This window comes from Rhincodon typus, chromosome 16 (assembly GCF_021869965.1).
Source record: "Rhincodon typus isolate 14 chromosome 16, sRhiTyp1.1, whole genome shotgun sequence".
NCBI classification, from domain to species: Eukaryota; Metazoa; Chordata; class Chondrichthyes; order Orectolobiformes; family Rhincodontidae; genus Rhincodon; species Rhincodon typus.
The window spans coordinates 1,275,579-1,287,484 of NC_063347.1; the positions used below are offsets into that span (position 1 = coordinate 1,275,579).

Here is an 11,906-nt window from a genome sequence, read left to right on the forward strand (position 1 = left end):
TGGCCTGCTGTGCTCCTCCAGCTCCACACCTTTTGTTAGATATTGCTTCAAACTTGTCTGACCCAAATGCAAAAGTTTCATTTCCGACTCCTTTCTCCTAGGCTATTGTAGCGAGTAAAGCAAGCCAATTCACTGGTTACGCTCAACACGATGCTCAGGAATTCATGGCGTTTCTGTTGGATGGCCTCCATGAGGACCTCAATAGAATACAGAATAAACCGTACACTGAGACCGTAGATTCTGATGGGCGTCCAGATGAGGTACATCATGCTGCTTGGTAACACTCTGACCTGGAACTCCAATTGTTGCCTTACTGCTTCACAAGTGCTCTGTATTAAACAGTCATGTTTTTTGTTTTGCAGGCATATCTCTTGACACTGTATTGTGGCTTTTTTTATAAAAAAAACTGCAGTGGTCTCCCTTTTAATAAGTCAAGTTCCAGAGATTTTGTACGGATTTGGGCACACTGTTATGGAACTAGCATTAATTGCACAGTGTGTTCAGTGTAAATTGATCAACTGGTTATAGTGTGGAAAGGTCTTTCCTGTTCCAACTAAAACAGAAGATTAAATGGGAAGTAGCCGCCACTGTTCTGCCAATTAAATGAAAATTATATCCTTTAATCTGTAACCTTCCTGACTACCTACTCCTTATTAAAACATTGATTTTTAATTGTCTCCATTAAAACTTCATTAAACATTCCTTGCTATCAGGAAAACAATCCCGGCTTCTCCAGTCTCTCTCATGGCTGTAATTCACTCATCCGTTGTGCCATTGGAGTAAATTACTGCACCGTCCCTAAGTCCTTAACATTGTAAAATGTGATGTCCAGAACTGGACATAATGCCTTGGCAGATTTGTAAAGATTTTACATCAGTTCCTCTGTTTTTATTCATAGAACTTAAGGACGCCAAATTTTTTTCAACTACATTACCACCTTGTTCTGGCACCACTTGGCCACACACAGATTTGCCTGGCACCTCTAATACCATCAATCTACTGTTTCTGGAAAAGATGGCAAATGCTCCATGTGTTCCTGATCTCTATTTGTGCTTCTTGTGAATGTCCATTTTCTACGCATTCAAACATATAGTCTCCAGTCTGTAGGGTGGCAATGTTAAACCTGTGCTTGATAACTAGCAGGTTCTTGTTAGAGTTGTGATACCTGTGAAGTCTTGTGGTTTTAGGTTCAAGCCGCACCTCCTCCTGTCTGAACAGGTTGATTTTAAAAATATCTGCCCATGAGGACCTAATCAATTTGGAATAATGAAAAATCAGGCTGGGGTTTGGAAAATCCCAGAGAGTGGCAATAAGCTAAGAACAGAACAATGGAATGATGCAGTGCAGAAATAAACCACTCAACCTGTTGTCTGTTCTGACTCCTTGCAGGGCTAAAGCAATTAGTCCCATTCCTCCAGTTCTGTTTCATAATTTGGGAAGTTGCGATCTTGAATAAAGTGTCTTCACATTGTAATTCCTCTTTATTGTCATGTATAACCATAGAATAATAACCACAAAACGCCACCACTGAGGGAAGCACAAATGATGAACATGACTGAGTTATTTGCTTTGTGTTTGAGAATCTGCTCCCAGTCCCATACTGTTCACACACTACAACCTGTTGTGTAACATACTGCAAGTAAGCATGCCTCCTTGGTTCAATTTACATAACCTGTATTCTCCTTCCATTTTGCTGTACACGTAACCCACAGACATGGTTAAATTGCAATGATTTGACTTCACTGTCATCAGGTGTGGTATAGATAGAGAAGTATATTCGACAATAAAACTAAATGTTGAAAATTAACGGGAAGTCTGGCCTCATTTGTCATGTCATGACCTTTCATCAGAACTTAAAGATATAGTTTTAACGTATTCTACAGTCTCCAGTTCTTTGACAGCTTTACATGTCTCGCAGGTGGTGGCAGAGGAGGCCTGGGAACGTCATAAGATGCGAAATGACTCCTTTATCGTGGATCTCTTCCAGGGTCAGTACAAGTCAAAGTTGGTGTGCCCCATATGTTACAAGGTGAGAGACTGACTGGATAAATGATATTGTGTGTGGTGCTATGATAAGTGACCGAATCCTTCAAATGACCAACTGTATCTTGAAGGTGAGGCCAATATTGTGTTTTCTTTTTGTATGAGGCATTAAACTGACGCCCTTGGTTAGATGGATGTGAAAGATTCAAAGAGTTGGTCAGTGTGAAACACTTTCCTCTGGTTTGATCAAGTCCAGAGCAAGCTGCCTTTCAGTGGTGATGTCAGGGGTACAAAGTCACACAAAGGGAAACTCCAACCTAAAACACAGACCTCTCAAGAAGCCTGAAGCTGACAGTGGGGTCTGGTAGTTGTCAAATGAAAATGAGAAAACTGGAGTAGTCAAACAAAGACTGGCAAACAGCTAAACTGGTGATCAGCAATGATTTGGTTCAGTGGTGAAATAAGCTCAGTGTTAAGCAGCCTACTCCTTTTTTTTGTTATGAACAGGTGAATCCTCCCCTGTATCCTGTTTAGTACTTAACCAACATCATTGAAAACCAACAATATGACCATTATCTTGTTGCTCTTTCTGGCACTTTACTCTGTGTCATTTGGCTGGCCTGTTTCTACATTACAATGGTAACAGCACAAGGGTGCAGAAATTATGTTTTGAGCAATCTTGCAAAAGGCATGATAAAATACAAGGCTTTCTTTCAGATTTGAACCTAGCACAAGTTAGAAATAGGCAGGGAGATGCCAAAAGCTGCAGAATTCCTGTATCTTGAAGACCTGGCATTGTCACTGTCTTGTGAATCCATGCAAATGTGCCTATCTGAGATAACAAGGTGTAGAGCTGGATGAACACAGCAGGCCAAGCAGCATCAGAGAAGCAGGAAAGCTGATGTTTCAGGCCTAGACCCTCCTTCAGAATGAATTATGTTTCGACACTGAGGTTACTGAACCTTGGAAGCGTTGTCTGAAAGCAGCAATGAAGTGCTGTTGTGAGAGGTCGAAATGGTGAATTTAACAGTTTGTAAAGTATTAAGTGTTTCTGGAGGAGTTTAAAGTCTGGCAGTATTTATTGTCAGCTCCACCGTGTGCAGTGCAACACCACCTGCCTTACCTGTGGCAGAGCCTGCCTCTCCAGAATTGGATTATTCAGCCTCCACCAAAAACCACCAGTGGTTGTTTAGTCAGTCCATGAGGGAATTGGTTTAAATGGGCCAAATCCTCTTCAAGCCCCATTACTTTATACTTTGTAAGTGCTGTAAAGGATATGCAAGCAGAACTGCCTACAGAGATGTCAAAGCACTTTGTCATTTTCCTGATATCACCTACGCATGCATGGATGGCAGAGGCAATCTTGGCATTGGCAACGTGCACTCACTCTGTTAAAATCTGTGCTGTTGAGTTCAGAGAAACTGAATTGGTGTATGCAGTTATTTGAAGGTGCAGCTGGACTTGATGGCGTGCAAATAGAGGGGAAGTGTGTTTGTTCTTCAAACAGTAGGTGGCAGCATTCCTCAAAAAACTGCTTTAAATCTGGATAGAGATTTAAATAATTTGTATTTATAAAGAGCCTTTATCATAAAGGTGGGGAGGTGATGGCCTGGTGTCATTATTGCTGGACTGTTAATCACAGACCCAGATAATGTTCTGGGCTAGAGATAGCAGGAACTGCAGATGCTGGAGAATCTGAGATAACAAGGTGTAGAGCTGGATGAACACAGCAGGCCAAGCAGCATCAGAGGAGCAGGAAGGCTGACGTTTCGGGCCTAGACCCTTCTTCAGAAATGGGGGAGGGGAAGGGGATTCTGAAATAAATAGGGAGGTGGATAGAAGATGGATATAGGAGAAGATAGGTGGAGAGGAGACGGACAGGTCAAAGAGGCGGGGATGGAGCCAGTAAAGGTGAGTGTAGGTGAGGAGGTGTGGAGGAGATAGGTCAGTCCAGGGAGGATGGACAGGTCAAGGGGGCGGGATGAGGTTAGTAGGTAGGAGATGGGGGTGGGGCTTGAGGTGGGAGGAGGGGATAGGTGGGAGGAAGGACAGGTTAGGGAGCCCGGGGACAAGCTGGGCTGGTTTTGGGATGCGGTGGGGGGAGGGGAGATTTTGAAACTATCCGCCTCCCCCTCTCTCCCTATTTATTTCAGAACCCCCTTCCCCTCCCCCTTTTCTGAAGAAGGGTCTAGGCCCGAAACGTCAGCCTTCCTGCTCCTCTGATGCTGCTTGGCCTGCTGTGTTCATCCAGCTCTACACCTTGTTATCTCTAATGTTCTGGGCACGTGGGTTCGAATCCTGGCATGGCAGACGGTGGAATTTGAATTCAATAAAATATCTGCAATTAAGAATCTGATGATGACCATGAATCCACTCTTGTTTGTCGGAAAAACTCATCTGGTTCACTAATGTCCTTTAGGGAAGGAAACTGCCATCCTGACCTGGTCTGGCCTACATGTGACTCCAGACCCACCGCAATGTGGTTGACTCATAACTGCCCTCTGGGCAATTAGGGATGGGCAATAAATGCTGCTTAGCCGGTGATGCCCTCATCCTCTTAATGAATAAAGAAAAAAACATAAAAGTCTCAAGGTACTTAAATTTTTCGTTTTAAGTCGCACCAATTAATATAAACCATGTAAAGAGATATTGGGGCAGAGCTTGGTCAAGGAAGTAGTTTTCAGAGGCGCAAGAGAGGGTTTTCCAGAGCTCAGGGGTCTAGACAGCTGACGGAATGTTACACCATTAGTGGTCAATTAAAATTGTGGCCACTTGGTGGATTAGAATTGAAGTAGTGCCGAGTTCTTGAAGCACGTCTGGAGCTAGAGGTGATTACAGATACGGTGGGGCAAGGCTATGGAAACTAGCTTCAAAATTTTAAAATCAAAAGACATTGCAGTTGTAAAATAATCTTCAGTGTTCCCTGTTCTTCTGTTAGTGCCACTGGGTCTTTTACATCCATCTAGGATAGTAAACAGAACCTTGGTTTCACATCTCATCCTACAGATGACAAACTGGTGATACAGTACTTTCTCAGAAGATTGACGAAATTCCTGGATGATGGGATCAAGTGTTAAAATAAATCCAAAAGACAATAACAAGTATAAGAATAATGGCACAAAAGAGACACTTTTCTTTCCTCTTGGTTGTGAATTCACCCCAGACTAGAAGTTGCAAGCTGCCTGCCTGCTGGCTGTGTATATACTGAGTGTGTTGGACAAGGGACAGAGAGTCTAAAGGACAAGTCTGGCACCAGCTGTGACCCTGGTTTGCTGAGGGGTGCCATGAGGATGCACATCTGAGAGTTCAGAATATTGTGCACATACTTTAGAGCACCTTAGCATTGGCACCATGGAGAGGAGACTTTAATTTGCATTTCTTGTTACCACATTTCTTGTTACCTTGTACAAGGGAGCACTAATAAAAGCTTTGCATAAACATCCATGGCCCATTGAGCCATTGCTTGCCTTGAGCACAGTTTTCCTGGAGCCCTGTGGCTGTTAGAGCACTGTGCCGTCCCTGATGGAGTCCAGCAGTTAGTGACGCTCACCTCCTCAATTTGCATTCTCAAGCTCAGGGTGCAGCTGAATGCAGGTTCACCTGCCTCTCTAGAGGAGATGTGGCTGGTGACTGCACATCAGGAAAGAAACAACTGTGACATACTTTTTGCACTTGCACTCTTGTTTCTCCCCTCTCCCTTTGAATCCCTCTGTCTTGTCTTCTATTTTAGTTGCGCTTTGATGCTTACCAGTGCCCTGTACATTGTTGCTGTCTCAATTGAAAATTTTGTTTTCCAGGTGTCGATCACATTCGATCCTTTTCTCTACCTGTCCGTCCCCCTGCCACAGAAACAGAAGTTGCTCACTGTTTACTTTTTTGCCAAGGAGCCTCATAAGAAGCCAGTAAAGGTAAGAACTGTCTGTTTCTGACAGTTTGTGTTATTGGTCAAACCTTCACTAAGCAGCACGTGCCATTCAGCTCAGTCAACTCCACTCCCTTTGAGGTTGACGTGAAAATAACCCTGCACGCTGGGAATTTCTAGGCTTGAGAAAAACCAAAGAATGTTGACTGTGTTTTCTTTGGGGAAGATGTCATTTTGGAGAGAACTTAATATTTCAGCATTAGATTCTTTATGATGATATTAACCCCACCATGCATATGACTCCATGCCCGGTTCCTCATCTCTAACATCACCTGACAATTACCTGCCTCCGCTCCTGTGCCAAAACTCTCATCCGTGCCTTTTTTTTTACCTCCAGCCTGCTGTTTCAATGCTGTCCAACCTTGCGTACTATAAGCATGTATTCACCCTAAACTCTGCCAATGTCCTAACACCCTTGAAGTCCCAGTCATTCATTATTGACTTCCTAGTTGGCCCGGTGGGCCAAAGTTGTAGTGTTGATTTCTACATTGAACGAGAACTATTAACACCGTTGATCAGACAGGTGTCAGGGATATCTTAATGGATTTACTGAGCCATTTACTGAGATCAGTATCTAGTGAGGCACCACGAAGAGCTGCTGTCATGATGGCCATGATGAAATAAGGCCAGTTTTTAAAAAAATGCCAAATGATCCACACGTGACAGGAAGATCAGATTGTTGCTGCAGCAGCAGCAGTGTTGTCACAGGTATTCCTCCACCATCTTCATCTTTCTCCATGGCTATCTGGAAGACTTCAAGTGTGCTTTTTTTTTGTCAAACGTTGATTGGAAAGAACTCTCTGCCACTTTGCAGTGTTCCACGTGCAGTGCTAAGGAATTTACATACAGAAACTTTGTTTTAATCAGGGGATTTTGTTAGCTAAATTTTAATGACCCTAATCAATTGAGAGCAACGTGATCAGTTTGGTGTATCACAGTCCCCTTTGGAAACCCCGAGTAATGCCCTATAATCCTGTTCTGAAGTGATTTCTGCTGTCCCCTTTTTTGTTTCAGTAGGATTATGGTAGCTGAATTTTAATTAGCCTAGTAAACTCGGATCATCACGATGCTGTATTTGGTGTATCACACTCCACATCAGAAAGTTCCAGTAGGGCTCCACAAAAAAAAACGCTGTCACTTTCACACACAACTTGTTCTTTTAAAGTAGGTATTGGCTCCCAGTCTGATAACACATTTGTTAAAATTTCTTATCCTTTGTCCTTCCCTATTTCTAATCTCCTGCAGACTTCGAGCCCTTTGAGACCTCAGCACTACCCCAGTTAAGGTCTTGTGAGCGTCCCTGATTTCAATCCCTCAGTTATTAGTGATTGTGTCTTTACCCACCAAAGCACTAAGCGCTGGCATTCCCTTGCTAAACCTCTCCACCCCTTAATGTCTTTCCTTTCAAACCGTCCCCAAACAGAACTCTGACCAGTTTCTTGCGATATATTTTTGAGTGTCAGATTTAGTTTTGTTATGCTTTTGTGAAGCACTTTGGACAATTTAAAGGAGACGATGTGAATATAAGTTGTTGAATAAATTGTCTCCTTTCCTGCTGCCAGGTCTTGGTGAGCGTGAGTAAGGAGAATGCAAGTGCAGCCGACGTGCTTGACGCAATCTCTCGCAATATGAAAGTGAAAGCTGACACACTACGACTGACTGAGGTGAGTCCTTCAAACTAAGCAGGCGACAACACTAAAATGCCAGCAAGGGGAGCGCACTAGGACAGACAGCATCCAAGGGGCAGGAAGTCCACGTTTCGGGTTGAAACCCTTCATCAGGGTTTCGGCCCAAAACACTGACTTTCTGCTCCTTGGATGCTGTCTGACCTGCTGTGCTTTTCCAGCCTCACCTATAGACTCTGGCTTCCAGCATCTGCAGTTCTTATTGTCTCCAAGCACACTAGGACACTGGATTTGACACTAGCCTTTCACCAAGCTTCATGTCCAGTGTTAATCTGTTAGAATTATCCTGCAGTCTCCCGGAAAAAAAATTAATCTCCAGAATATTTCTGCAAGGGAGGTTCATTTCAAACAACGTTTGTATTTTCTTTGGAGACTAATCATAGAATCCTTTCAGTGTGGAAACAGGTCCTTCGGCCCAACAAGTCCACACTGACCCTTGGAGCATCCCACCCAGAACTATCTCCCTATAACCCACCTAATCTACACATCCCTGAACACTACAGGCAATTTAGCATGGCCAATCTGCCTAGCCTGCACATCTTTGGATTGTGGGAGAAAACCAGAGCACCCGGAGGAAACCCACACAGACACGCTGCTGTTGGATTTGGCAGAATGGGGAGAATGGAATGAACATCAGGGAATCCAACAGTGAAACGTTTTTTTAAAAAAAAAGTGTTGAACCAGAGTTGGAACCCCTGTTGAGAGATGTCCTGAAAGTCTGAATGAAATTAATTTTATAATGTCCTCAAGCTAGTGAGAATGAGCTGACAACAGTGTTACATTTGCAGTCTTACTGGTGCCACAGGATGGAAGTGAATCACTTTGTCATTGGGGCTGAGACACACTCAGTGGAATAGAGGGAATTTCATTTTTCAAGCCCTGTGCTGTCCCTGTCCTGCTGTCTCTCGGTACCAGGGACCCGGGTTCGATCCCACCCTCGGGCGACTGTATGTTTGGAGTTTGCACATTCTCCCCGTGTCTGCGTGGGTTTCCTCCGGGTGCTCTGGTTTCCTCCCACAGTCCAAAGATGTGCAGGTTGGTGGACTGACCATGCTAAATTGCCCATAGTGCCCAGGGATATATTGGTTTAGTGGAAAAGCCCTGGGGAAAATTGATGCACAGAGAGATCTGGGTGTTCAGGTCCATTGTACCCTGAAGGTGGCAATGCAGGTGGATAGAGTGGTCAAGGCATATGGCATGCTTTCATTTATCAGACGGGGTATTGAGTACAACAGTTGGCAGGTCATGTTACAGCTGTATAGGACTTTGGTTCAACCACATTTGGAATACTGCATACAGTTCTGGTCGCCACTTTACCAAAAGGATGTGGATGCTTTGGAGAGGATGCAGAGGAGGTTCACCAGGATGTTGCCTGGTATGGAGGGCGCTAGCTATGAAGAGAGGTTGAGTAGATTAGGATTATTTACATTAGAAAGACGGAGTTTGAGGGGGCGGGACCTGATTGAGGTCTACAGAATCATGAGGGGTATAGTCAGGGTGGATAGCAAGAAGCTTTTTCCCAGAGTGGGGGACTCAATTACTAGGGGTCACGATTTCAAGGTGAGAGGGGAAAAGTTTAAGGGAGATATGCGTGGAAAGTTCTTTACGCAGAGGGTGGTGGGTGCCTAGAACATGTTGCCAGCAGAGGTGGTAGAGGCGGGCACGATAGCGTCATTTAAGATGTATCTAGACAGATACATGAATGGGCAGGGAGCAGAAGGATACAGATCCTTGGAAATAGAGGATCTGGATCAGCACAGGCTTGGAGGGCCGAAGGGCCTGTTCCTGTGCTGTAATTTTCTTTGTTCTTTGTTCTTGATTAACCATTGGAAATGCAGAATTACAGGGATAGGATGGGGTGGTGGGTCTGGATGGGATGCTTGTCGAAGGGTCAGTGTGGCTTCTCAGTACTGTAGGGATTCTATGGGAATGTTTGATGGGGACAGTGTAGAAGAAGTTTTAATCTAACTCTGCACTTACGAGATTGAATAACTTACTAACTCCCAACTCCTAATTGCTTATAGAAAGGGCTGAATTGTCCACTGATCTCTCATTTTGACTTACTGGCATCCCCTGTAGGTTGCAAGGAATAGATTCCATCGGATATTTCAAACGTCTCAGTCCCTGGATACTGTGTCCCCGAGCGACACACTCTTCTGCTTTGAGGTGTTGACTAAGGATCTCGCAAAGGAGAGGGTGCTCGAATTGAATGTACAACAGGTACCTGCTTTGCTCCTTACCTTGTACTGATTCTAGCTCTGAATGTTGACCAGTCATTGTCAATGAAATGGCTGGGAGTTCTTGCACGTTTGCAGTTTGTCAGTCATTGCAGTCCCCTCCTGGGTTGTTTGGCCATCAGGCTGAGGGCACTGTATAGACAATTCCATTTCTGCTCACCGTGGTCATGGTTGTTAGTAGACAAATTATCCAGAGTCTAAGCTAGTAACTGGAAGAATGACAGTTCAAAACGCCAGTGACTGTTTGAGGGTTCAGTATTCAATAAAAACTTAATGTCAGTAAAAATGGCCACGAAATTGTCAGATTGTTGTTAAAACGCACTAATTCATAATATTCTTCAGGAAAAAAGACCTGTGTTCCTTGTCACTTTGGGCTTAGATGTAAATCTCTAATATTTCAACAGTGTGTTTGGCTCGTAACTGCCCTCTGAAGTGACCCAGTGAGTTACTCAGTTGCAGCAAATCAGCTAGATGCAGCTCCAGAAAGCTCACCACCACCACTCTAGAACAGCTTGGGATGGATAGCAAATACTGGCCTTGCCAGCATCACACTCTTCCCAAGAAATTATTTTATAAAAATGCTGCCCACGCCCAATAAAACCACTGTTTAGTTCTGTCGATTTCCACAAATAGCAGTGCCCACCTTGCAAACTCACATGAGCAGAAGGTGCCAGGGCTATCCTGGGTTAATCGTACTCTGGGTGAAGATGGATGTGCTGCAGTTTATCTCCTCATACCCAGGGAAAAGAGACTTCCTGTACTTTCCTGTGGAAATGCAGTATCCCAAATGTCAGATGAGGACTAGATTGAAGTCATCTATTAATTTTATTCATGGATATTCATGACAGTGGCAGGCTTGTACTTAATGACCATCCCAAGTTACTTTTTGTATTCATAAGAACTAAGAGCAGGAGTAGGCCATTCAGCCCCTCAAGCCTGCTCCTCCATTTAATATGATTATGGCTGATCTCATCTCAGCCTCACTCCACTTTCCTGCCTGCTCCCGTTACCTATTAACCCGTTGTTAATTAAACATTTGTTTGTCTCCTCAAATTTATTCTGTTTCCCAGTGTCCACCTGCAGTGAGGAAGTGATTACTTCATTCATGGGAGGTGGGCATTGCTGGATAAGACAGCATTTATTGCCCTTAAGAAAGTGATGGTAACCTGCTTCTTGAACTACATCCCAAGGACTGCAGCAATTAATGAAGGCAGCTCATTGTCAACTTCTCAAGAGCAATCAGAGATGGGCAGTAAGGTCTAAATCCCATAACTTTTCAAAAAAAAAGAAAAGTTCAGAACCTTTAAAAATCTAGCAGCAATTAACTGTTGCCATGAGACTGTCATCTCCGTTATAGGCTTTGTTTCAACGTTACCATTTCACTGGCACAGAATTAAAATAATAGATTTTCCTAGTTAAGTTGCAAAATTGGGCATCTGTGGAGAAAATTCATTTCTCCTTCTCCATTGCTACAAACCTTCCGTGCTTGGCCTCCAGTTACATGGATACGGCTTTGTTGAAATGTTAAGCTGGCTGATATTGGTGTTGTCTGATGGCCATGTTCCACAATTGTTGAATGCAATGTGTTTTTTAATCTCTGCTAGTAATGACCCTTAAACACATTAGTTGCATTCGGTTGCTATTCTGTTATTTAGGATCTTTGTACATTGAGTATCTCATGCTATAAGTGACTCTCCCAGCTGGTAGACATGTCTAACTTGCTGCCTCTCTCTGTTTATAGCGACTGTTAATCCCTAACGTCCCGATCAACAAATGTGCTGCCTGTCAGAAACCACAGCAGCCTGATGAAAAGTTGCGGCGTTGCACCAGTTGCTACCGAGTCGCCTACTGCAATCAGTGAGTCAGCCCTTCAAATCCATACAGTACTGACATTAAGCACCAACTATGGGTACTCATTTTCTTTCTCCTATTCATGTCTGCTCACTCTACACAGATGAAAGAGAGTACTGGTTGGATTGACTGGCTGATCAACAGTCTAAGATGATATAAAAACAGAAAGAATTATGGATGCTGTAAATCAGGAACTAAAACAAAGTTGCTGGAAAAGCTCCGCAGGTT

At 43.7% G+C, this 11,906-nt stretch overlaps 1 protein-coding gene across 1 annotated transcript in view; it reads left to right on the forward strand.

The window, feature by feature from the left end:
- Positions 1-11,688, forward strand: part of LOC125485156 (ubiquitin carboxyl-terminal hydrolase 19-like) — a 27,397-nt gene extending 15,709 nt beyond the window's left edge. Inside the window, exons 6-11 of the mRNA XM_048606654.1 lie at positions 102-260; positions 1,919-2,029; positions 5,781-5,891; positions 7,468-7,569; positions 9,670-9,810; positions 11,569-11,688. Of these exons, the coding sequence (XP_048462611.1) occupies positions 102-260; positions 1,919-2,029; positions 5,781-5,891; positions 7,468-7,569; positions 9,670-9,810; positions 11,569-11,688 (744 nt within the window). The remainder of the gene's footprint in view (positions 1-101; positions 261-1,918; positions 2,030-5,780; positions 5,892-7,467; positions 7,570-9,669; positions 9,811-11,568) is intronic.
- Positions 11,689-11,906: the final 218 nt, after the last annotated feature.